This window comes from Chiroxiphia lanceolata, chromosome 2 (genome assembly GCF_009829145.1).
Source record: "Chiroxiphia lanceolata isolate bChiLan1 chromosome 2, bChiLan1.pri, whole genome shotgun sequence".
Classification (NCBI taxonomy): Eukaryota; Metazoa; Chordata; class Aves; order Passeriformes; family Pipridae; genus Chiroxiphia; species Chiroxiphia lanceolata.
Window position 1 is genome coordinate 24,510,018 of NC_045638.1, and position 27,632 is coordinate 24,537,649.

The following is a 27,632-nucleotide window of genomic DNA, read 5'->3' on the forward strand; positions in this document are numbered from 1 at the left end:
TGCAAGATATGAAAACTATTTACAAAAAAAAAAGTGGTTTAAGGAATTGATGAAAAACATATGTAAAGCTGGTCCTGTTGATAAAGTATATTGGGAAATCCAATAAACTTTGAGAAAATTCCTTACCTAAGTCAGATGTTACGACAGAGGATACTTTAATTCAAAAGAGAAGAGGTACAGTCTACTGATTTTAGGGCGTGAAGATAATTAATGAAGCAAATAGGCTTTGTTTGAATTTTTTCTCCCCGGAATAACTATCCACTGTGCTTGAGGGCCAACCAATGCAGGGTTTTGACCAGGTTAACTTTAGAAACCCCATGGAAATGGGAAATGTATGTGCTTTAGTTGGTATGTAGTTTGGCATCTCTGTTGGGGGCAGGATTAAATTAACAACATTGGCAGCTAGAAGTTCCTTACTTCTTTTTCTCTTCTGTGGGACTGACAATGAATGTCGAACCCTAGAGTGTGATTTCACTGAGTCAGTTTTCATGTCTTTAGTCAGTGAATTAATTTACCAAGTCTATGGGAAAACTGCTAGAGAGTTAGCAATTTTCTCATAAAAGGGAATTCTCCTAACTTTTATGTATTTTATGTGATACTGAGATATGTCTTACGAATATAGTTCTAGAAGTTGGTGATGTATTATACCAGCATCAATACTGAAACTTCTCCCTGTTTCAATCTAGCCAGTTAATTGTAGTATAGTTATCTCCCACTGCTGTACTTACCAACTCCTCCCACCAATACTAAATCTCTTCTTCTAATTTAGTCAAAACCCAAGACACTCAGTTAGGAACTGGCATTATGGATTTGTCAAATAAGTTCTGTTAATTACCTCTTATAGACCAGTATGGTAGAACTTTTATATTAGGTACACTAAAAGCATTTAATAGTATACTTAAATTATGCTAACAGTTTGCTGACTATGTTGTATGTTCTTAGGAAATGCAATTAGAAAATTACATAACATTGCATCTGTCATGGAAAAGAACCATAATTCTATTGTTATATCTTTTTCATATCGGATGCCATACTAATTACATAATTTGACAATTACTCACTCTAACAGATTATACACATCCAAGTCATATAATCTCTTTTGTGAGTTAGATAGCATTGAATAATTTTCAAATGACCCAATGGAAAATTAATGCACTGATTAGTATTACTAATCTTAATTATATATTTACAGCTTTATTAAATGTCCAAGGATAACATTTCCCCAAATACCTAAGGGGATTAGGATATAGATCCAATAAAAAATTAAAGAAAGCTTTAGATAGAAACATAGTCCCAAGGTAAATAAAATCAAACTGTATTCTAAGAATTTCCCATTAAGTACCTGCCTAATCCTGGAGGTACCGCAATCTATAATTTTCTTCCTTTTTATCTTAAAAATTCCCTTTGGGTTCTACTACTGCGCAAACACGGGCTGTGTATATCTAAAGCCTGTAAATTAACTAGTTGTTTTTCTTCCATCACCATACAAAGTGGAAAAAAACCCCCAAAACAACTGGGCTCAGTGACTGCTTTCTTGTCTCAGTGCTCTGTTTCTATAAAGTGTCTTTGGGGGTGGGTTCAGTGTTAAAACAGATGTTTGCTTATATTTCTTAATTTTGGGTGTACCCTCAGAACCTGTGGCTAGAGCCTCCCATTTTGGTCCTTCTCAGAGTGCCCACCACATGTGTTAGCGTTTATAGATGCAGTGACAATCCAACTGTCTGTTCATGAAATCATGCCATCAAGCAATTAAGGTGACCCAAAATCCTTATGTGCCTAGTTCTTAGAAAGGTAAATAGGATTGGTATATAACCTATGGACTGAACTTGTCTCTGGAGGGCATATCAATGATTAGAACTTGTCTTGAGTGTGAACTGAGACTCACATTGCTCCGTGAGTGCTTCTTCATGGTCAGTGTGGGTAGTTTCCCTTTGACAAGGAGGTCTGTGATCTAGGAGTGACTTTCTCATCCTGCAGGGAAAGTGATGTTTAGGTCACCATCTCCTGCTCTACGGTATGTTTTTGACTCATAGTCTTGCACTGTGGAAATGTTTTACAATCAGTCTGATGAAATTTGTATATAGTTGCAGAGGTGCACAATGTTCAACAACCAGTTATTCTGATTAATACTGTTGGCACTGAGAAAATGCCAAAAGACACTACGTGGTGCCAGTCTTTAAACTGTTCAGTAGAAAAAAACATAGCTTCATTTCTACTGCTTTAAGATTTTTACAAGATACATTGATCATTACTAATGATGTCACAATATTTTATTATAGGTTACTTATGAAATTGCTGGTGCGATAGAAAAAAACAAAGATTCCCTTTCACAAAATCTCGTATTTGTAATGAAAAGTAAGTAAATGGTTTTGTGGTTGCTGTTGTTGTTAGAAATCAAGATATTATGACTTGACTTTTGTTTTCATTTTAGCTTTAAGAGACATTTATATATATTTTATTCCCAGTAAAAAAAAAGTCACCTTCATCTTTATGAAGTATGTATGGATTGTTTGAAATTTGCTCAAATTTTGAAAGCTTTTAGAATTCAGGAACATAAAGCATCTTCATGTGATGTGATGTGATATGAGGTAAAGAACAAGAAGATATAGTATGGTAGATAAAGAGTGACTTACAGAAAACAAATAGGTATGAATTAAAGCAAAAATAAACCCCAGAAAATAGGGAAACAAAATTAGGCTCCCAAAATCATAGAGGCTGCACTGTAATGTGTTGCACTGCTTGAGTATCTTTCTAAAAGCAGGAACTTGTGGGCGTTCTTATATTTTTCAGTGAATAGATATAAATGTCCATTGAAATGCAAAATTAAATGCCTTTTCCTGTGTATGTTTTATAATTATGCATAATAATAATAATACAACCCATTTTATTAATTAATGATTCATAATTGGATTAATAAAAAACTTCCCCCTTTCTGTGAAAAAAAACCCAAAGCATTTTCTCACAGAAATGTCAGTGTGCCAGTGTTATTTGTCTTCTCTCCAACCACTGCAGTGTCTTTCACTTAATAAATTATATACTAGTATTTCTTTCCATAGAAGTAGAGGTCTTTTGAAAGTCGTATTTGTCTTACAAATCAGCCCTGCCGTTACAATGTATTGGGTTTTAGCAGGTTTAGTGTAAAATTAGCCAAATGCCCTAGTAAAATAATTGATGCATGTTAAAGGCAAACAGTGTACATTTAAAATGAAAACAGAAATGGAAGAAATTTTCTTGAATATAAGCCTGTTGACTGTAGTTTTAGAGACATTCTGGTTCTCACTAGTTGGAATTTATATGATAATCTGCCAAAGAGTCTAAGAAGGTATGGCAACTTCCAGTTTGTTCTACAAGAGAGAGCATTCTTCCATTCTCTCACATAGTCTCTCCTTTTCCACTTTCATTGCCATTTTGTGTAATTAGCTATGCAACTGTTACAAGGGAAGAATGGAGGATTGGATTGGAAATAAAAGCTTTGATATGCTGAGAGTGAGTGTATATACAACTGAGAAGTCATAATAACAATTATAAGTAGTGGAAAAATTCTGCAGACAGACTCTTTACAAACATGTAAATCATTTAAGAGCTGTGTTAGTCCTTTTTAAGTGTCTTAGGCTTCAGACCTATTGATTGTCAGTGACATGTTTCCTTTAGGGTCAGTTTCATAAGTTGTGTAGAGGTATATCTTTAATGCATGCTTCTTTTGATTTTCATTGAATTTAGTTTCCTTTATCAAAACTTTTAACTATGAGAACATTAAAATAACTTGCACATATGTGTAAGAATGTAGAACATACCTGATCTGACAAATAAATGAGGAGAGACTATTGACATAGTATTTATCTGTTTTAATTTGAAAGACATCATTTTTGTGCCTTTCCTAATCCTACTTATTACATTTAACGTATGGAGGTTGATGTCCACTGATTGTGCTGAAATAATTTGATTTATTTGCTTCACTGTCATCCTCATAATTTTAATGTTCTTGTTGAGTAAAGACTAGCAGTCTCCATGGAAAATGGGAAACAAATCTATTGCATTTAAGCATCTAGTAATATACCATTAAACGGTTAATAAAGACAAAACTGAAGATTTTTGCTTGCTATGCTGTTATTATTTGTGATGCTTATCCCATTCCTCTTTCGTTTTTTTTTTTTTTGTTTAGCCATAAGATGGGTGTGATCATAATGCCAGTTTGCTAGTTCTTAAAAAAATTGTAACAGGATTTCAGGATGGTTAAGGATGTATCACACAAGAGGTTCTTAATGGTTATTGATGATGTGGCAGTACAAGCAACATGTAATTATCATGTTCATGTTAAAAAACCTGTGACCATAATCTCATAAGGATAATTTGACTGAAATTAGGATAAAGATTTTTTATCTTTAAAAACAGTTGTTGGAAGTGTATTTATTTTGAATGCATAATAATACATATGTATGACATTGCCTTTTTTCTGTAGATGTTTTGAAGTATGGTCTTGATGTAGAGAAATGATGACACAATTTGCTACAGCTCTGTCCTTACGTTTTGGAGTTTTTTTAAATCTCTTCTCATATTTTGTGTATATATAATTCTTTAGTGCAGTGAGTATCTATAATTTATTTCTGTCAAGGACCTTGATTGTTTCTAAATATTACATGTTAGGAAATTGTGGTGCAGAACTCATCCCTTACATTGCTTTAATAGATGGATAAATTGGGAGTCTGTAATGGAAAAAAAATTAAAGGTGATGATCACATAAGTAATTAAGTTTAGACAGATCATAGTCTGAAAAGTTTTCGTTTATGCCCTCTTTTTGTTCAGCACAGGACTACTGTTATTATCCTTAAATATTGAATGCTGTTTGATAACTAACATAATATAATAATTTATTAGTTTTTCCATTTATTTTAAGATTATTTATTTAATTCTCTTCTACTGTATGTCATTTTACTTCCAATACAATACAGATAATTTTCCAACTAATTAGGTAATTTTCTAACCACTTTACTAACTACTTTATCTTCATGAATTCCTTTCTTTTTTTTATTTCCAGCTAGTGAAAATGTAGTCATCAATCAATTGTTCCAGTCCAAACTGACACAAACTGGATCACTTGTTCCTCCGTATCATTCCCTTAAAATCAAAGGGTGTAAAGCAGCTTTGCTGAGTAAAAAACCATCTGTAGTCTGTGCAAGTGGAGAAACAAAAAAATATATTGAGCTCAGCAAGGTAAGAATTTAGGACTTTTTCTACTCTTTGCTCCTTGAAGATTATTCTGTTATTTTATCATTTCTGAAATCATCTTGTTCTCTTCTTCATCCTCTGTAGTCATTAAGCTACAATAATTTCGTACTTAATATCAACAGTAAAGCAGCAAAAGTGAGAACAGGTTCTAATTTACCAACACTAATAATTCTGGTTGGAGAGTCTCCTTCTTGGACTCTTTGAGCAGAAGGTTGGACAAGATGATAAGGTCCCTTCATGCCTGAATCCTTCCATGATTCCATGGTTCCAGGGCTTAGCAGTGAATGCAGTACTACTGATTTTTTGACTGTATTGGAACTCTTCTGTGTTTTGTCTCCTTGACTGAGTTTATGGTGAATAGTTGAGTAAATTAAGACATAGGAAGTGCAAAAATAAAACTTTAATGTCTTTATTGTGTCAACCGGAGATTTCTAGTTTGAAAAAGACAGTTTGTGTAGTTTTGTATGAAGATCAATCCTTTACATTTTGGCAAACATTGTTATTTCAAATGGTCACTCATATATAAATTTTCCCAGTCAATTTGAGATCAAATCAGACTCTCCCCATTTCTGAACTTGTCTCTTTTCCTGCTAGCTAAGTCAGCCAAAAAAGTTTAAAAACCCTCAAACAAATAACAACAAACCACAACCAAAAACAAAAGAGGGGGGAGTAAGAGGGAAACTTTGGAGACTATCAGAAAATTAATTGTTCATATCACATGGAACGTCTCTCTTTTGAAGAGAAATAATGCGATTTGGGAAGTCCATTCATGACAGAGCTTTGGAATTCCTCCTTCTAGAAAAGAAGCAAGCAGTTCTCACAATGCATCAGCTGCCTTGCCAGGCTTCTTGAATCTTGCAACTCTATTTCTGGCTTACAGCTGCATAAAATTGATTCTGTCATGGGATTAAGGAGCCTGCTCTCATGTGTCATTGTGAAAGGCTTTATGCAAGTACATCCACAGAATAGCAGTGAGACTTTACTTATAGTCCCCCTGCTGATTTCAGCATAATTCCTGACTACTGTTCTTGTCAGTAATCTCAGTGGAAAAACTTGAGTTGAACTGCATGGCGTTGGTTTAATTCTATATTTAACAAACAGCTGAGGCATTACAAGGTGCCTTTAGGTGCCTCTCCACTATGGTAAGAGCTTCCTAGAGGAAGCTTCCTGAAGATGTGAAGAAGATCCTTGTGCCATACATGGGAGGAAGTATGAAAAGCACATCTAAGTTAGAAGCCTAATCAAGCCAGAGGAAAACACTGCACAGTTGGGATCTCCGAAATTGTATTAGTTTTGACCTGACCAGAATAGCTTTTAACTTGTACTTACTCTCTTGAGAGATAGAAGACATTCTATTTCTTTGGGAAGCGTGACAACTTAAGTCAGAAATTTCACATTCAGTGAGGATGCTCTAAACCTTTAGGTATTAGATGGAAGGTGGGAGGAAGTTCATCCTTCATCTGCCCACGGAGACAAGGATGGCTTGGCTTCTCAAAGGTAGGCTTTGAGAAGAGCTGTGCAGGTGAGACAGAACACCACTTTGTAGATACTAAGTTGGCCTAATTTGAGCAAGGTAATGTGCTGCCATGCAGGACTGAAGCAGAACTTCAGGTATCTGAACTGTTCCAGCAGTGTCTCCAGCAAGAGACACTTGTTATTTTGGAATAGGCACCAATGCAGGAGCTGGAAGTAGGTAAGTACTCAGATTCTTTTGTGGATCAACCCTGTTTTGTTACAGTAATTCCTCCTCTTTTCCATTATATCCTTGAAAATCCACTATGGTGGACTGGAATAATGTTGGGTTTATTATTTTATTGTTATTGTATTTGGAAATGTCATGTAAGGGGCTTTTTGTTATCGGCTTAGAAATAGAATTATTATATGTAATATATTATATGCATCTTTATTGGAGTTTATCCTGAGGGTAAAGACAGCAAAGGGAGGAAAAAAATGAAAAAGAGAGGCAGAGAAGGAGGGACATTAAGGCAAAAATTATCAACCAGAGACTGACATTCCTTTTATGTCTGAAATTTGAGCTACAACATACATCATACTGTAGGCAGTGAGAAACATAAAATGGAAAGTTGTCATGTTGCTGTGTATGGGCAGTCATCTACACTCCACTGTATCCAGGGAAGGGAATTAGACACTTCAGAAGTCAAATAGGAGTTTGTTGTGATTCTCCTCCCTTTTTCACTGCAATCCTAGCTAATTGCTAGGTTATATAATTATGAATGTCTCGCTCTATGGCTGTCTATCTACCTATTTACCTTTCCATAAATGACTCCTTGATTTTGAGCACGCTGTCACAAGTAAGCATAGTCTACCTCTTTAAACTAACAAACTCTAGCATGGTAGAATCCAAGACAACAGTACATCCATCCTAAGACAGACATGAACCGATCTACTAGCTGGCCAGAATTTTGGAGCACATAAGGAGTCATAGGAATTTGGGGATGCCAGCTCAAGTCTCTGTGATTTATGAAGACCATGTCCCCTTGGTGATAAAGCCTTTTTCCTTGGTCCATAGCTGAAAATTTAAGATGTCCCATTTTGGAGAGTTTGAATTAAACTAATTTTTTGTCTTTGCCATGTTTCCTTTGTTTTTTTTCCCTCATTCCGAAGCAAATATTTCTTTCCCTTGCAAAGAAGTGTGTAACACAGGACAGCAGGCAGGAACTTCAGCATCTAAACCATTGTTCCTGGCTCTCCCACTAACTCAGGAAACAATCTCGAATTAGTGACTTTATCTGTTGAGAGGAAGCATATCTGTAAGGTGGAGAAAATTCTATTTTAGTTATATTCCTCACTTATTTTTTAAACTTTAACTGAGAGGTATCATTGGCATGCTAGCAGTTCTTTTTATGAGAAGACCTGGAACAAGAAGATCTCTTCTACTTTTTAGTTTTGAAGTTGGGGATGAAGTTGCTTTTAGAATCTTATTGCATCCTAGTAAGTGACATTTGAAATAAAAAAGATCTCCAAAGTTTAGCATAGTGAGTAAAGAATTGCTTGCAGTGCAATATTTTTAATGGCACTTGGCTTGAGAGGACCAAGCTGAGAAAATGTACACTTTTTTGATAAAACTGGAAAAAGGAGTAGGCCAGAACATGCTGACTTGATAGAAAGGGATTTTTATGGGGTAAGTGGACTGAAAAAGGCAATGGAAAAGTCAGAGGTGAAAAGGCTGTCATTGATAAGGAGGCTTAAATCTAAGAACTTTGCCAAATCCTGGAATGCAATAATTTTGCCAGCCTTTCTGTAGAAAGCGTAACAAAAGCCTCTAAATTCTGGGATGACTTTTAGGATGACAATTTCCATTTTAGTCTCAAAGATAAGAAGTAGAACAGTGAAAAATAAATTTGTTCTCCCCTCCCAATTCTGATGTATAGGATAATTCTAATGAGATAGGAGGTTGTTGACAATTTATATCTATAATGGGTGAAAATGTGTTAAGAAAGAAAAGAAAAATAAAAGGTTAACTACACTCACATGTGCAAGAAGAAATGAGAAGAGTTTTTTAAAATATTATTGTTTTACCATCAAGATTTTTTTATAAGGTCTGCACTCTTGTATTTACTCACTTAAACATCTGCCAAAGACATGAGGCCCTTTTTCAGAGAGTTACAGAATTATGCTACTTATAGGCAGACTGTATGGGATACTAAACTGCACAAGTCCTGCTTCTGCAATACAATTCTAGATCATATTGTTTTGCCCAATGTTTTGTAAAAGGTATTTTATCTTTCCAATGGTATATAGCTGCTTTAGAAATCAAAACTCTCTTACCAGTCATGGCTCTGCAGATACCTGAGGATATTTATCCACTTTCCCATTTCTTTCTGAAACTCAAATGTCGTCTATGCCATAGTGTATGTATAAATGTTTCCCTTTGTTAGTAAATTGTGTAACAATGAAAATGATTGTGGACTGCCCATCTTGAGATGTTTTTTTTCTCCACAGCTGTTGAAAAAGAAAGGAACATCCTCATTTCTTCAGAGACTGGAACGAGGGGGCCCAACCACTGTGGCAATACAGCTCAGGGTCAGTGAACATCTTATGGACAGAAATTCACAAAAAAATCCTGAGACGTTTTAAAGGCAGGATTAGCCTTTAGTGTTACGGTGGAAGAAAGAAAAGTCATGTTTGTGAAAGCCATTTGCATGGCCAATTCAACTCTTTTGAGAAAATGATGTTAAAAAGTTAGGAAGAACATACATGTTGAGCCTGTGCTGCACAAGAATGGTTGATAATTGATTTGTTTGGGGTTTTTTTCCCTGCAGAAATCACTTGCAGATATTATTGGGAAGCTGCAGAATTGCACGCCTCATTCTGTTCATTGTATAAAGCCTAATAACTCCAAGTTGCCAGATACTTTTGACAATTTTTATGTGTCTGCTCAGCTGCAGTATATTGGTGTCCTAGACATGGTCAAAATCATACGACATGGATATCCAATACGTCTCTCTTTCACAGACTTCTTGTCAAGGTAAACTCTTTCATAAAACCTTTTTTCTTACCTTCTGTCATGTTCTGGTAGTGCTTGCAGTATTGTTTTGCTGATAAGTCTTTCAGACTTCAGAGAAAATCATGTCTGCCAGCAAGGGATATAGCCTTGTTATGCTTAAATTAAAAGAATCATGAAGTTTCTAGAAATATATTTATAAAGATCATCAGGAAAATATATCAAAATTTAAAAATAAGATGTCATAAAAGAGCTATATTTTTTATAATTTATGCTTGTTATATGATTTACAAAATACAGAATACTGCATATTGTCTGCAGATAATTAAAAAACATAAGGAGAAATAGTCTTAATTTTTCCAGTTTCTAGGTATAGGTGTCATGAGTTCATTATTTGTATTTTGTAAGGTAGGATTTGTTTATTCACGGTAATGAGTTACTAACACTCATACCAAAACTCTATTATTGTTGTTAGAATCAGTGAAATACTGAAATGATATGAAAAGACAAAAAGATACATGCCAGTATCTTTTGATAGTATCTTCAGACTATCTGTCTGAAGGCAAACTCTTTTTTCCCATCCATAATTCACTAGTGGGGTTTTAGCTCACTTACATTCTCAAATGTTTCAGGAAAGAAAGAGGACTGTCTTGTCCAAGAGAGGTTTTAGCAGGCTCATGCACTCTTGTGGGAGGGTTCGAGACATACTGAAACTTGAAAACCATGACACCGTTAAAAGCTTAACAAAAACCAATATTTATTACCAAGAAGTGGCCAACAAAATGAACAAACCCAAAAGGGAGGAAGGAGGAGAGAAATACGCCCCCAGCACGACCTCCCCAGTTACCCAGCTGTTACCCATAAAGTTATCTTACCGACCTAGCATGCCTATAATTACCCATAGCAGAAACTACATCCTTGGGGAGTCAGTAAGTTCACAAACTGGCAGGCGTCCCCGCCAAAAGGCAACATTGTCCTTGAAGTAAAGCTAGCTCTCCTCCAAGAAAGCACTATCTTCTTTTATACAATTAACTGAGTGGCCACAACCTCCCAGGTGTGGCCAGCACTGCCCAGCCAGAGGCCCTCAGTCCCACCTCCTGGTTATGTAAGTGCATCTCTTCTGCGCACGCGTGAGAACTTTGGAAATCTCCTAACGCACGCGCAGTATGCTTTGGGGGTCTTTCTTAATTGAGTCTGGGGGCGCTACTTCATCCTCCTCCTCCTCAAATTCTCTTTCAAGTGACCTTGGAGGACAATTAGCCAATCACAGAACACCAATTAAAACAGTTTATACAAGAAGCTCTCTTCAAGGACAACTTTCCCGTTTATCAGTGCTTGTTTTCCCATAACTTGGCAGGGAAAGAGTAAAATTTTCACAGGTGGCGGGACCAAACACAGACCAAAAGTATCAGCATAATTAACCCCTGATACAACTCTACACAAGTTCTTTCTCTCTGCATGTTCTACTTCTTGACTGATATATCAAGCAGTCACAATCTGGGCTTTGTATAGGTTTACTTCTGAAAAAGAGTATGGGAATATCAGCTGCTTACACACAACTTTCAGTTGCCTTCTTGGAAAGAGTTGTGGATGTTAAATTACTGCTTGGGCAAAATATTTTTTTCTCTGTAAATGTTCAAAAAGTGCAGGAATGTAGGAGCTTGTAGTCCCACCTGTTTCAGAAGTAAGCCATTTCTGTCCTACCACAGTATTCATTCTCCAGTATGAATTGAGAAGTGCAGGCTGGTTGAGGAGAAGATGCAGATAATGGGAGATTTGTAAAAGAGTGCTGCTTTCGTGTTCAGAATTGGTATGGGCAATCTCTATATAGCCTATATAGGCTATACGGTCTGTGTGGGCAATTCCTATATTATTGAATTGGACTTCAAGGGACTATTTCATAAGGACATAGCCACAATCTTTTCGACTGTTAGATCCTTACAGTGGTTCCTGGCAGAGATTTGGACCTTGCCACCCAGCTTTTTTCACTGCAATTTCCAGATACAGGTTGGGAATTAGCACAGTCTTGGGATCCTGGTGGGCAGTATGGAGATAGCTGCTCTCTTCTGGAGAGTAAAGGAGAATAACCATGTGTACAAAGCTACTTTTATCCAGTTAGTTTCAGTGCCAGTGGTACCATGTGTGTTCACTCTAACAGTATAGACATGAGTCTGGTATGTTTTCTTCTTTTTGGAGAAATTTTGTTTAAAAACATCACTAAAAGAATGTTTGAAGTTTAAAATATAATTTCAGTCTTTTTTGTCCACACCTTCAAGTACATCCCAAAGACAAATTTTACCTAAAAGTCTAGAAGATATCTGTTGCCTCACAATAAATATTTATTTACAGTAATGACAGTAAAACAAGAACAGCAAAAAAAAAAACCCAAAACCAACTATATGATGCCAGAAACATTTATGCTATTATTTTAAAGTGTTCTAGTTTTGTTACTGTGCATCTCTGGTCCTTCTACTCCACAATAAATTATCTTTACAGGTTTTTACCATTTTTACATATTTGCACCAGGTCATAATAATTTTATTATTATACATAAAATTAATTAAACAATGATAGGGCTAGCATGGTGTTATAAAAATGAAATTCATTTTATAATACTCCCTGTGAATATATGTTGAACCTACTTATAAATTAGCAATAATCACTTTGCATACATCTTTCAAAACTACAGATTTTTAAATCTGTGTGCAAATAGAAACACAGAACTCTTAGCCCAACTGTATTGAAAAAGACCATCAGCATTGTAAGGCTTTTTGTAGTAGCCTTTCCTGTCACACAGGCCAAAATTTACCTTGCTTTGTACAGCAGAACATGTGAATTCTTCACTTTAGCCATGTTGACCAGCTAACTATCATATTCACATTCCCTGTAGTTGGATAATTCTTTCCATTTCAAATAGTCTAAGTGTGGCTATTTGTTCTGCTATTGGCTGAAAAGTACAACATTTTTAAGCAGAAAAGATACTGTTAGATTGTAGTTCAAAAGTACCATCAGTTCCTAATGCTGGGGTTTTTTTCAGCCAATAGTCTACAGGTAAGAAAGAAATACTGAATTCAGAGATTATGAGTTACCTTTTCAAAAAGTTTTTTAAAAAACTCTCACTTGTGCTGCGTCTCTATATTGCCTGGGTGACTGGTCAGGATATTTTTGGATACCAGGTAATTAGTCTTGGTTATTTTTTTGTTAACTGGATTAGTTCTGTTGGCTGCTCAGCCAACTCTGGTCTTGTCTTACTATTCATTGATCGGAATGAGAAATTATTTTGTCAGATTTCCATATAGACTTTTAGACCTGAAGCTGATAGAGGTTTTTCACCTTTCAAATTTTTATTTCCTTTGCTGGCAAACTGGTGTTTCTGGTATTCCAAAGAGAATTTGTGGCCCAGATCCCAACTTGAATTTCCAAAAGATAGTGAATTGCTATCCTCCCCTGCTCTACCTGCAATTTTTGTCCATTTACCTTTAGAGTCTTCCTTACCATAAAGGTAATGTGGTCAGAGTTAAAAATATCAATTAATTAAAAAATTAAGCCCCTTTTTTTGCTGGCTGATAAAAGAATGTTTAAATTAGGGGCCTTTGTGGCAAAGGGATAGAATATTGGAAGACCTGGGTATTCTATCAGCAGTCAGTTCCATTTCTTTCTTAATTGGATGAAATTGAATAAATTTCTACTGATATCTCATGAGGGATTATTATGACTTTTCTCTAACATATTTATGAGTTGCATTTGAACTCCTACCATGGTGAAAGAAAGACAGTAGTTAAAGAAGGGTCATATTTTGCAAGAGCACATTTTCCTGGGCTACAAAGCTTGATCATTGCTTCTACTGCCATCCTTTTGGATTTAGTGGTTCTGCTTCTGTATTATCAAAGTAAAAGTTGACAGCTGTGAAGTGAACCCCTCAGTCACCGAAGTTCACTGATCAGAAGAGAAATCTTGTGGAAGTTCTCATTCTTAAGTGGAAGCTGTGACACTTACTCTCAATGAATATATAATAAAAATGGGAATGAATAAGGTCAAATGCTATTAAATCCTGTAAAAACAAATAACACCAATATCATTAAGAAATTATATATGTGATTTCAACCTATTTGCCAAGTCCAGATGGAGTGTTTCTGCTGAATTCGCCTGCAGTATTGGCCTGATTTCTAAAGCTCTGTGAGTAGCGATACAGAGATCGGTTCTTATGTCATCTTAAAAGTAGAAAGCTATGAATAACATGCATTTTAGACTCCTGGGAAAGTTTACCCCTATATTTGCTTAATATCTTCAGAATTGTTCTCAGTGGACTAGATTTTTAAATTCTAGCTTTGTTTTTAAGTCAAGGCAGCAGCACAAACAATTTTTTAAAGTCTTTAAAATTTCCATTTTGCAGCCCAAATTGTACATACAGGTAAAGTATCCTCAAATATCCTTTTTCCTGGAATAAAGAAAGCAGTGAGATAGCTGTGGAATTAGGAACTGCCTGCAGATGGCTGTTTCTTTCCATTATTTAGTTTTGATATCTTATTTAAAATGAGGATAACTCCACACAAGATATACAAAAGCAGTTTAGTATGAACTTAGTAATTTATTATGTTTTTGGTACTTGGTCCATGGCAAAAAAGTTAAGTAAGAGTCTCTATTACCACTGCAGAACAACAGGACTTAGAAATTCTGTACAAGCTTAATATCTAGAACCTAATCTTTTTACATCAATTAATAAAATTAATCCTGGCTGACTTTTGTGTAATTCATCTCTCATTGAGCTCAAGGAAGACATGTAGGAGCCATTCGGAATATAAATTTTAAAAAATAATTATAGTGATATATAGTGATAAGGACCCATTTAGAGTAATGAGGTGAGCTCATTGAAGTACAAGAATACAACTGTTCAGACACGTTCAGGTAAAAATGAGGCAATAAGATGCTCTGTTTCACTCACTCTGAAAAGTTTTATTTTGCTAGCATCCTCCTCTACAAACACTCCTTTAACATTAGTGTTCTGTAAATTGAATTAGAAATTAAAATTAATTTTTCTTCTCTTTTCTTTAATGTCATTCACCAAGTTGTTGCACTATACCCAGTTCCTTTCTCTGTCTGTATTTCAATTTCCTTGGTTAAGGAAGAATTTATGAACTTTGAGGTTGACATGTCCCATGTTTCTTGTGTGAGAAACTGCTTAGCAATGGAGACTGCAAGGTCCAGTTGCAAAGGTCCTTAGATGTGTTATCTATGTTAGCCTTCCCCAACAGGTAGGAAACACTCAGAGCTGTTGAAGCTCAGGATAACCTCTGTGGATTATGTGAACTGATAAGCAAATGGAGCCTTTCAATTAGCTGATGAGAATTGCAGGAGTTCTATGACAAAAATCGTGTTTTTCAGAAAGCCCAAATAGTCTTCTACTGTGCTATTCCTTGCATTTATTTCTGCACGTTTTTGAGAGTTTCTTGGAATTTTATTACTGTCTCTCAGGTTTCTAGACTGTCTTTCTTGGGTTTAACTCCGTCAACTCACCCTTGTGGTTTCACCATGGAGATCCCATCCTGCCTTCTGTTGTTGCTCAAGGAACAGCAGAGAAATTTTGGTAGTGTGAAGGAGAATACGAAGGATGTATGTAGAGACATTTCTTACAGTATTGTTGCAAGAGATAAGTTACTAAAATGTTATGATTTACTATTTCTAATAATCTTTTAAAATGGCTTTACCTATGCATTTGCAGTCATGAAACTTAGATTATACGTAGCTACTTATGCTGTTAAGACAGTGTCAGGTGCTGGCTTGGAGGGACAATGTAAGACTTTCTTCTCCTCCTTCTTGTCATCCTCCTCCTCTTCTTCTTTCCCTTCTTCCCCTTCTTCTCCCTTCTTTCACTAACTAACCTTACTCTCCTATATGAATCAGATGTCTTAAAATATGTAACATTTAAGCTTTACTAAAAATAAAGAAATAAAGAGTTAACATTCTGATGAATTTTTGTTTTAAAGTAACTTCAAAAGATGGCAAAACATCCATTTTAATAGGAAATAGTAGGAAGGAAGATATGGAACACAGTGATAATGGGTACTTATGGTAATCATACCAGGGAGGGTGAAACAAGTATGTTCAAAGACTGTTCTAATTACAGGTTTTCCTCTGATTTCAGTATGAAGTTCTTAGATTAATTTATTCTTTGAAGTTACACTGAACTGCAGATCCTGAAATCTCCACTTCTACTCAGGGTAGCATTCATTGATACTGAAATGTTCTAATAGTGGTCTTTATGTAAAAAAATGGCTTCAGAGCACTAAATTGTACTAACTCTTTCAGACACTTGACTTAGAGGTCATCCTGAAGACATATCTTTTTTCTCAGGAAAGTTTATTTTCATGCTGATATCATTGCTTTGTCAAATAATGTCTGACCTTTTCCAAATACTATAAAGCCATTATTAATAGCTATTGTAATCTTTTGATCAAATTTACACTATTACCTGATAAAGTATTGCACAGATATGTTGTTTATGTTTGTGAATCTTGTGAGGGACTCACCGCTGCATATCTAAACTCCCATTGTCCAGAAACATTCTGGTGTTCACTTCTTTTTATCTTTCTTTTCTCTCTCCCTTTTTTCCTCTTGAAAGCAAGGAAGATATAATATTTTATGATATATAATTTGTGAATTAAAAGTCAGCAGAAAATTTCAGAGTCTCATGAGCAAGTTAGGCAGGGCACTGGTGAGAATGATATACCAAGTAAATTGCAAAGTGATAGGTCGTCATCACACTGGCCCTTTTAGCTTTATTGTCTGCTATGCAATATCAGTAGTCTTCTCATAGACTACTACATTGATATGTGCCATGTTACCTTCAGTCCTTGCCAGGACAGCAAGAAGTAATCTGACAGGTATTAAAAAAGTAGTATTTCATTAAAGTAGATGTAATGATATCAATTTATATCAAATGGCAGTCTTGTCATTCTGTAGTTTGTTGTGTCAGCCTAGCACTAGAAGTGATATTTCTGATTGAGGGTAATCATTTTTCTTTGTCTTTCTTTCAGAATGCAAGAAAAATTGAGTAACTGCAGTATTTTAAAGTCGTCAGTTTTGGGGGCACTTTAAAGCCAAATTCGTAAACATGGTAGTCACTAATTTCCTGTGAAGAATGAAGGTCATCTGCAAAGTTTAAAACCATGATTTTTGAAATGGCTATGTCTTTGGCACTTTTGGTAATTATTGTAGAATCACAGAATGGTTTGTGATGGATAGGATCTTTAAGATCACCTCGTTCCAAACCTCCTGCCATGGACAGGGACACATTACACTACCAAGTTGCTCAGGGCCCCATCCAACAATTGAACATTACAGGGATGGAGCATCCACAACCTGTTCCTCATCCTCACAGTAAAGAATTTCTTCCTAATATTTCATCTAAACTTGCCTTCTTTCAGTTTAAACCCATTCCTCCTGGTCCTACAAGTAGATGCCCTTGCCAAAGTGCCTCCCTGGCTTTCCCATAGGCCACCTTTAGGTACTGGGAGACCACAATAAGGTCACTCTAGAGCCTTTTCCTCTCCAGGTGAACAACCCCAGCTCTCTCAGCCTGTCTTCATAGGAGAGGTGCTCCAGACCTCTGACCATCTTCATGGACCTCTTCAGGACTTGTGGTCAATGTCCTTCTTATGTTGGGGACCTGGGAGATGGATGCAGGACTCCAGGTGGGGTCTCACCAGAGTAGAGGGAGAGAATTGCCTCCCTCGACCTGCTTGTCACACTTCTTTTGATGCAGCTCAGGATACAATTGGCTTTCTGGGATGCAAGTGCACATTACCAGGTCATGTCCAGCCTGTCATGCTCAAGCACCCCCAATAAATCACTGAGATAAAGAAGTATCATTTGGTTAATGCCAACTGCCAGCTCACTCCCACATGGGGGAGATAATTAGAAAAGGAAAAGGTAGAAAACTCATAGGATGAAATAAAAACAATTGAAAAGGGAAAGAAAAACCTGTATGTATAAGAAATAAAAAATAAAAATTTCAATCTCTACTTCCCAGGCAGGTGTTCAGCCATCTCCAGGAAAGCTGTTTCATCACATGTGATGGTCACTTGGGAAGACAAACGCCATCACTCTGAACATCCCCTCTTCCTTCTACCCTGAGCTTTTTTTTTTTTTTTTTGCCTTTTTCCAACCTTTCTGATAGAGGAACACAGTTTAGGATTGTTTACAGCAGTCTCAGAATTACTCTAAACTACTAATCTGTCAGAAAGCTTGCTTATAGGGGTTGACTATACTGTAAGAGATGACCAGAACCAGAATGCTCTGACAATCTCCCTGACAAACCTAGAATTGGTTTAAATCACCCTGAGGGATTGCTGAGATGTAACTGGGTGTTTGGGACTATCTTAAAGGCTGTAGACCATTTCGAATCTATTTGTGCAATGTGATGTGTAGTGATAGGTACTGGGCTATTCATACTATGGAAAAACAAAATAGGTCCTTACACACAGTCTGCCTGTAGATAGACTATTCTGTTTTACCCCCTTTGGAGTTGTTCCTTTCTATCTGTTTGGCTTGTTTGCTACATTTTACCCCTTAGGTCCTTTTTAATATTTGAAACACAAGAAATGTGCTAGATAACTTCATATGCCTACAGTGGCTTGTCTAATTAACCAGGACTTAATTGATAGGGTACAGAGAAAAGTGATCACTTTTAGGATATGATTCAACTTGGTTTAGATTTATCTGTTTTTAAAGGTATTTCACAGACTTGGTGTAGCTCCCATCTACGTTAAGGGAAGGAATCAATGCTTTGTAACAGGCTCAAACAAAATCAGAGAACAACATTTGGGAGTTGAAATAGGCAGCTTTTGAAGAAATACCATGGTATCATCAGTTCTCTAGCCTGCAGAATTAGTGTTGTACATGCAAAATATCAGTCCTTACGTTACATGTCACAGAGTTTGGACTGCAAGAATGATAAATCTGCTGATGTTTCAGGGGCTTACTGACAGTGCATGAATGACTGACTATAAGAGAAAATAGTTTCTTTTGTGACTGGAGTTTTCAGTGGTAGGTCAAACATCTAGCTTTATATAGAAGGCATCTAGCTATATTTTGAAAGCAAAAATAAATATCAGGATTATTTGCTGGGCATCCTCAGAGTTTTATAATGCAGCCCTCATTTTCTAATGCAATTACAAATGGGTGTAAACTGGTGAAGTCAGTTGAATTATTCACGTCTGTCATGTACATAGAGTTTTACAAGATTGACAAGAAAAGGGGTCCCTTGAGCAGGGGGATGTAATTAGGTCATAAAATAGCCAGATACAGGGAAATAAAGATGACATGGTCAGTTAAGTCTGGCAGTTCCTAACTTTCAAATGTTTGGTATGCAGTCTGAATAATCTGTTACATTTGGTATAGAATACGTAAAACTTAGTTAGTGAAGCTTCTTACAGAGAGTTTATTGTTTTGTGCAATAGGGAATGTCCTGGCTTTTAGGCTATTTCTATGGGAATCTCAAGGTGTTGTTCTCCCTCCAATACTAGGTGCATACAACTATATTTTCTTAGGCAGTCATAAATCTATTGGGCACACATAAGCATAATTCTGGCTGAACTGTTTCAGCAGTTCTAGTGGTTTACTTTATTTAACTGAAGGAAAAACCTGTGAAATTTTAAAATGTTTATTTCATTTTCAGAGTTAAGCACCACACTTGGTACCTCTGGTTTCCACTAGCACTTGACATTTTTTATCCCTCAGGGTTAACTAAATGTTTATTAAATCACTAAGTAACCCCGTTTCTGTATGATATCTTTATAATATCTATGTATGCTTTACATCTGTGAATATAAAAGCTTGTGCTGTTTCTAAATATGGACAAATGTTTCTTCAAGGTACTAAAATACCACAGCACTGGATTTCATCTAAAAGTATTAAATAGTTATAAAAATAGATAGAATTATATTTGTGCACAAATAAGCATATTGAAAGTTCTTGGCCCATATCTCACAAGCTGACAGAGTCCCATGTGCCTATAATAAACAGCTAATATAATTAAATTATTTTAGAACCTTGATGTTTCAACAAAAATAATTATTAAGTACTTCATAATTTGCCAATGTCACATAATAACAAAGATAATGGACATAGATTTCTATATGGTAGTAAGAAGTTCAGTTAAATGCCTGACATAGAAATAAATATGTTAAGATATTATAAACTACTGATATCTTCACTAATCCTTATCCAGTGAAGCTCTTTTAAGGAAATGCCTGTTAATTTGTTGACCTCTTAAATTAATACAAACAACATATATTTTAAATAAATATTTTAAAGGCGTAAGTAAATAAGTAACACATTAGTTTATGCCAGTGGCACCAGGCAGGAACTTTCAATTATTGAGTTAATGTGCAAATTGTCACATAGATAGATTAATTTTAGTATTTAGTTCTAAAATAATACCTTTGTATTTATTGCTTAGTTAAATATAATTGCTTTCTTTCAGTGCCTTGAAAAATACTAGTTGCTCTCAAGTGCTGTTTTTTATGCTCACAGGGCTTGTATAGATGCAGTCCTGTTGCCCCACACTCAAAAACAACTGTGACCTTCCTGCTGGTTTTTTTCCTGTGGCTCTGCAGCTGTTAAATTCTTTCCACTCAACTCAGATATTCATGGCACCCTTTTTGTCCTTATCTTGATATTCTTTACAACCATTTAATCTTCAGCGGAACAACCTGGAATGACACTTACTGAAGCTAGATTTTCTAGTCAGGCTGAATAATAGTAGGCAGTTAATACTGGTGACATCTGAGAGCAAACACAAAATCCTATACAAGCATGCACGTAAAATCCTTTTACATGTCTTAATCACTGGATCCTACTTTTCTTTTTTTATTTAGACCAACGTGGCATTAATTTAGCATCACCTGTTTTAGCAGAATTATTCAGGCTGTACTCTGCTCTAAATGAGAGCAGAATCTGGTCCGGTATTGGTACAGTATCCCAAGGGGACAGCCTTAGCCTATCTTGAAAAATGTTTCTTGTATACAGTTTGTCTAACCATTATACATTTCAGAGCCAGCAAAATCCCTGTTACCCAGACTGATAGTACTCTCAGTGTTCAGAGGCATAAGGGGAGCTCCCACAGAAGAGAGTAGAAGTAGAGATGATCTTCCAAGAAGCTATTTTGCCATATGTTTTAAGAAGGTCCAAAAATCCGTCCCCGTAATCCCAATACACCTTATCTGAGCCACTAGTGGAAGGATTTTATGTGCTTCCGTTGCTCTTCGTCTGAGTACAGGTTACATAGGAGGAAAAAAAAAAATAAAAGGAAGGAAAAACCGAAGTGGTTTTATCTAGGTGGAACAGCAAATCTAATCCTATTTCTCTTTAATATCCCAATTTCTATTTTATTCTGGTTTTACTTTCTGCTTCTGCAACATAAACCGATCTCAGTATATTTCCTAATGCGCTGGGCAGTGCTTTCTTGGCAAATAATGAGCCTATAAAGTAGCAACCCTCCCTGAAACAACATCTCAGCCTTGGCCATATTGACCACCATAACTGGTCTACACTGGCCTCCAATCATGAGACCTGGAGACACATCATCTATAGTGCTGCTGATGCTTTTGAGAGAGCAGGCAGGATCACTCGAGGAGAAAAGACAACGCAGAAAGAATCGTGCCTTGCAGAATATACCACCTAAGGAGTCTTTCTGCTGTGCCTTTTGCAATCGGACATGTCTATCTCGTATTGGCCTTTTTAGCCACCAACGCGCTTGAAACAAATGTGGGTAGAGCCCTTCCCAAATCTTCGTTTGTGAAGCCCAGCCATGATGAAAGTAGTAACCCCACCAGGAGACCAAGTGGGAAAGTTATACAAACCCACTGAAGGACTTTTAATTTTGATCCCTATTACCACATGGCTGTGTCTGTGGCAGAAGCAAACTAGCTTCATTACACACCAGTCCTGCATCACTGCTGTGTTAAACAGAATCAAATCAGGAGGTTAAAAAAAGAGTCAAATTTGTTCTGCAGTCCATACAGTCTGTGTACAGTGAAGCATTTTATTGCCCTATGTTTGTGGAGTGCCCGAGCATGAAGAGACAGTTAGCTGTGGAAGAGACCTGCCTATCAAGAGCTAAATGTAAACATTTGCTGAGTTAGAGTCAAATGTAGTAGAGCTCCTTGTTTGCTCAACGCTAGCATATTTCTGAGTTAATGTGTGTTTTTTGCCAATTTTTAAAATAAATATGTTTTACAATGCTTTATCAAGATGAAATGGGAATATCAGCTTTAAGTAGGATGGTACAAAAGTATTGTAATGCAAATCTTTAGCAGATGTTGAGAATTCATTTTTTTTATTTGCATAGTTGAATCCACTAATCCCAGGAGCCAAACTATAATTTATATTCTACTTATTATTCTGCTGCCACATTGTCTGAGATGAGGAAGCCTCTGCCTAATTACAGGAAGTATATGAATAAATATTCCAGGATTAAGACACACATATCTTCATTACTTCTTCTCTCCAGAAATTAAAATGCATATGTCTAGAAAAGATTAAGGGTCGCAAAACCTAATGCAAAAAACCCATAAAATTTAGGAAAAAAAGATTCTTCCAATTCATTTCTTTGTTGTCTGTCATAGGGTAGTATCTTTATCTGAGAAATTTATCTTACTTTGTATTCAGTCTAAATTGAAATATCCCAAACGGCCACTTTTTCTGCAAAGGTATTCTGATCCAGCGGATTTCATAGCTGTGATCCTCCCTCAAAAGTCTGTTTTGAGTTCCACATGGGCCCAGTGACTGACACACATTTGGGTCGCTGTAAAATTTTCTTCTGGGGGTTTTCTCAGGTTTTTTCCACTTCTGTTTCTTAGTCCTTAATTTTGCTCTTTCATCCCAGTTACATACCATTTGTTGTCACTAGATATATTTTCCTTTTTCCATAGACATGTTAAAGCATGCTATGTATTCCCCTATACCTCTTTATGTAGGAAGTAAATTTTTAATTGTTGAAGCAAAAAATCAATATGTTTCATCAGATAAAAACATTTTGGCTTCCAGTGGTATGTGTACAAACGTTGTTGTAAAAATACAATACCTGGTCAGTTTGCTGTAAGATCACTTTTAGCATTATTACTTTCCAGATTTCTTTCTGTCAGCAAGTGTCTGTGTTGCTAGATTCATCCAGAGATGATAAAACTGCTTGCAGTCTATCCAAAATTGCTCTAATTTTATTTTCTTCCTTAATTCTTATTGGTCTGCAGATCTAACCATTTAATACTGTGTTGCTTGATATGAATTAGGATATTAAAAAACCTAATACTAGTATGGTAGACAGATACTTTGAAGTGTTGATTCATTGCTATATGTACTTATTGTTTCAGGCACATTTCATCTTCACCTTTACAACAATCTGAATTACTTCTATAAGTCTGTAGGAAGCAGCCTCAGTGCACAATTTTTCATAAAAAGGTGAACATTACAGTCTTCTTATACTGTATTTTTCTACTTCTATAAAATAAACCCCAAATGGAGTCTGTCTGCTGTAATCAGTTATTTATAAAGGCGTCATCTTCTTATCAGCAAGCAAAGATTTACTCTTCTCAAAAATTTTGAATAGCTGCTTTGATTGTTAATATTTATGCTGTATAATGAGATATTTATGTCACATATTGTACCAAGATTGACAGAATCATTTTTATTTTTTTTGGAAACTATAATAATCTATTTCCCCTTTTCTAATTATCTGGAATTTCCCATGTTCCTCATATTTCAGAAATAATTAGGTTATTCCTTCAAGACAAAAAGAATATAACACAGGGAAGTGGAATGAATAAATATGTATCCTTTATATACAGGTAACATTAATCAAAATTCCATCTCATTCTTTGCTGCTCACTACTTTTATAACTTTTCTGCTGAAAATTTTTCAGCCATCCTTTTTTTTCTTAAAAATAAATTAGATATCTCTCTGCAGTAGCTAAACTCTAGATATTTCAGCTCTCACTTGATAGACTTTTCAAATACAAACCTTGCCTAACCCACTCTCCCTATCCTCCCCAAATCCAAACAAACAAAACTAAAAATTCTGAGTTATGAGCACATAAGAACACAAGTTCTGTAAACAAAGTCCATTTCTTTCACATTCTTCACAGACGTCAACAATACATCAATCTGTGACTGGTTGTCAAAGAAAGAGGAAAGGAAGTTTAGAAAGCAGGAAAAAGAGAATCTACCAAGACACTACAAGCTGGTTTTACTCCTTTGTGATGGCATTTTTTTAATTTCTTCTAGCAGAAATACAGGAGACAACTTAATTTTGATTGCTGTTTTTTATTCACTACTTTTTTAATAGATCACACTAAATCATACCAGTTTACTGTGGTGAACAGTACATTGTAGTAAACAAAAGAAAGAGAAAATGAAACTACAACATAATGAATTACAGTGACAGGAGTTATTATTTTTCCTTGCATAAGCTGTGATTGGATATTTAAAACTTAAAACTATATAACTTAGCACTCTTATAAACCTGCCAACCATATATGACTTTTATTTTTTAATCAACAAGATAAAGATGTGGAAAGAAGGAGTTGCTTTCAGGAAAGATTTGAGTTCTGGTGTTAGAAACTGTCCTCTTACTGAGGACATTGGATTGCAGTCAGTAGCTACCTCTAATTTTATTATTTTGGGTCTTTCTTAACTAGGCAAGAGAGACCTAGGAAGAAGAATAGCAACAAAAAAACCCCCAACAAACAAAGTAGTTTTGTGGCTTCAATTCAAAGACATCTATGTGGTTTTATTAAGCTATTGATTTGGAGCTGCTTGGTTTTTTGCCCTTTGTGCTTACCGTGTTCTTTCCTTTAGTGTCTTCTATCATGTTGATGTGCTGTTGAAACCGAGTAGTGTTTATTCCAACGCCTAAAGATTTGCTGTGCATACAGAACTGGGAGTACAGCCCTACAGCCTATTTGTGCACACTCTGTGTAAATCGAATAGCATGCTGAGCCTTAGAATATTACTGTGGGTTACTGTGCCATAACCTGAACTGCAGAATATTCTGTCTCGGGGAAAAACAGCCTGCTGGATCTTGTCAGCTGTGCACTTAGGGAAGTGAGGGAGAAAATGACTAGATAACATCCTTATCTGTGAAGACCCAAGAGAACTGTGTTTTCTATATTCACAAGCTACCTGAAGCTATTGGCAGCAATATCTACTTCAAACAAACAAAAATTACCCTGATAGAGAGCATCATTCAGAAGCAAAGGAAGAGAGGTGAGAGCACATTTCTGCAACAGTAGAGAATCCTGGCCAGTCTGTACATGCTCACAGTACAAGCCTGTCTAGCTGGAACATCTTTCTTCTGTTCAGGTGTGTGAAAATGACAAGTTAGGACAAGGAGAGTACTAAGGAAAAAAGTGGAGAAAACAGAGCTTCTCTTACACTATGTCATGTGGAGGGGCGTTGAGGAGAGCTCCTCCACCGATGTAGTGTTCCCTGTCTCAACTTGTAAATAGAAGAGGTCTTGCATTTATTTCCTAATCAACACTACATTAGTCTTAACATGGTGGTGGAGAGATATTGATTTAAATTAATCCTTTAGATCTCCCTGATTTGTATTTTATTTTGGATCCCTTAGTGAATGAGTTGTTCTGGTTACACCATGAAATACTGGGTTTTATTACCTTCTTGGCTAGGAAGGAGGTTCGGTTTGTCTAATATAAGATGTCTAGGCTGGAGTCGAGCATCTTTTCACTCAGTGGAAAGACATGGTGTACTTACAGTGCACAGTTATCTGACCTATTGTAAACATCAGTATTACATTAGGGAATATGACACTAGAATATTCTGCTGAATCTTAAGAAAGTCTAGACAACTAACTCACCAATCCAAATTTAGCTGAAGTGTATTTCACGGGACTAAATCAAATCAGGGAACCATTGTGGCTGAAAAATACTTACAAACTTTGTGTTGTTTTTGTTTAAGCAGCCTTATATAAGATCAAAATGATTGATAGCAAATTATAACACTAGGCATAAAGGTACTTTTTCATTCTAGGTGCTTAACCAGTAGATTTGAACAAGAGAGATGGGAGAAATAAGTCCTCTTAGTCCCTCTGTTAGTTACTCTACAGGATGAGTAACTCAGTCAAAAAAGTAGACATAAAGGTGAGCTTTCTCTCAGTCACTCAGAATGCAAGCATCCTGTCTGGACTTCTGAGTCAATCTATGGTCAGTGGATAAAGCCACCTCCAGAGGGCAATATCTTCTTATTTTAGCAAAAATATCTGGAATGCATAGAACAAGTCACCCTACAGAAATACCTGTCTTCACAAACTGGTTTGAGAACAAGGTGACTAACTCAGGCTAGGAGCATAGCTTTTCAGTGTCTAACACAGAAAAAGAGGATGGGCTAATGGTTGTTGTAGCAGTGAAAGAGCTAACTATAGAAATTTGTTTCTGCCACAGACTTCCTCTGCAAACGTAGCAATACATTTGGAAGATGATCTACTTTCCTCTAAAGTAGAACTTGCTTTAATGGATAGAAGGAAATTGTGAACTCTGATTAGACTTCCAGGATAATGTGGTGGAATTTTAAGAGACTTTTAAACATGGAGGAATACAGTGGATCATTTTTGTCTGGCCTCCTGTATAGTACATAGATTGTAAATAATGTTTTGCTGTGCTTGAATCCTATGATTTGCATGTATCTAAAGTAAACCTGAGCCAAACTTAGAATTTCAACCTTTTAATTTGGCTCTGTTCCAGAAATTAAGTATGTTTCTTTGGGTTTCTGCTGTAAGGGACTTTTAGGCTGACCGCTTTTACAGTTGCTTTTTCATGCTTTGGGAGTCAATGCTGAATCATCTTTGTTTTAGTCAGCAGTTGCTAAGCTTTCCAGCAGTTGTCTCTCTAGCACCTCTGATTTTCCACAATTTCTAAGATAACTCTGTTGATACAAGTATGGAGACAAGACGACCCCAGCCTTAATAGAAGTCTGTAAAACAAATGTCTTTGTGACCATACAGTTAGTTGAGCTGCTGGGAAAATGTTATCCTTAGTTTTCTACTGCTAATCTGGAGTGTGAGACTAACCGAAAGGATCTGTGGCGAAGTTCTGGACCCTTCTTACCAGCATTCCTCCAAACAATTTGGGAACTAGGACAGGCTAGTGACCAGTCGAAGAAGGCAGGTTAGATGTGGCTACGCTCTGTGGGAAGGTGGCAGAGTTTAAGAGAACATAGCAGACTACATAATATTGTGTGCATAAATAAATCAACAGGCTGGGGTTTTGCCGGATGGTTTCTCTGCCAGAGAAACAGGCCCTCTTGCGTTTCATTTACTAGTATAGACTTAGCCATGGAACCCTCAGCAGGGTTGCTACCAGCCCAGAGGACATTTCCAGACTGCAGGAACTGAGATACCCAGGGGTCTGTGTAGCAAAACAAAACTAGAAATCTAGGTAAAATTTGGTCCTACAGCAGTTTACTTGCAGATGTTTCTCCAAAGTTGCCACAGCTTCTGGGACAACTGAGGTACCTGGAGTCATTCCAGCACTGCAGCTTTGCCTACCATGGTCTGTATGAGTTTTGGGACAGCACAGTTTTGGGTTGCAGCAGAGCTATAGGTGAATTCAGCTGTTAAAGAACTAACTAAATAAAATTTCATCATAAAATATAATGTATAATAAATGTATATATGATGTATATAAATATTATATGTTATTAAATATAATAAAATATGTAGCATCAAGATGTATAAAATCAGTTTCTTTAGTAGTAAGTTGTAGTAAATGTTGTAATAAGTCCTCAGTTAAAATTTGAATTTTATACATTATTGGACTTTGTATTACTTAAGTTTCGTTCCTTGGTTCTTTTATCTGGTACATCAAAGAACCCTTTAATATCCAGAATTTTCTGTCTTTGAAGGTACTCAATGCTGTAATCAAGTCTCCTC

General features: G+C 36.1%; 1 protein-coding gene across 4 annotated transcripts in view; it reads left to right on the plus strand.

Annotated features, from left to right (window-relative positions):
- MYO16 (myosin XVI) overlaps positions 1-27,632 on the plus strand; it is a 363,225-nt gene that overhangs the window by 262,489 nt on the left and 73,104 nt on the right. For all 4 annotated transcript variants that reach the window (XM_032679459.1, XM_032679458.1, XM_032679457.1 and 1 more), the window contains exons 24-27: positions 2,280-2,355; positions 5,036-5,211; positions 9,190-9,270; positions 9,510-9,715. In XM_032679459.1, the coding sequence (XP_032535350.1) occupies positions 2,280-2,355; positions 5,036-5,211; positions 9,190-9,270; positions 9,510-9,715 (539 nt within the window). The remainder of the gene's footprint in view (positions 1-2,279; positions 2,356-5,035; positions 5,212-9,189; positions 9,271-9,509; positions 9,716-27,632) is intronic.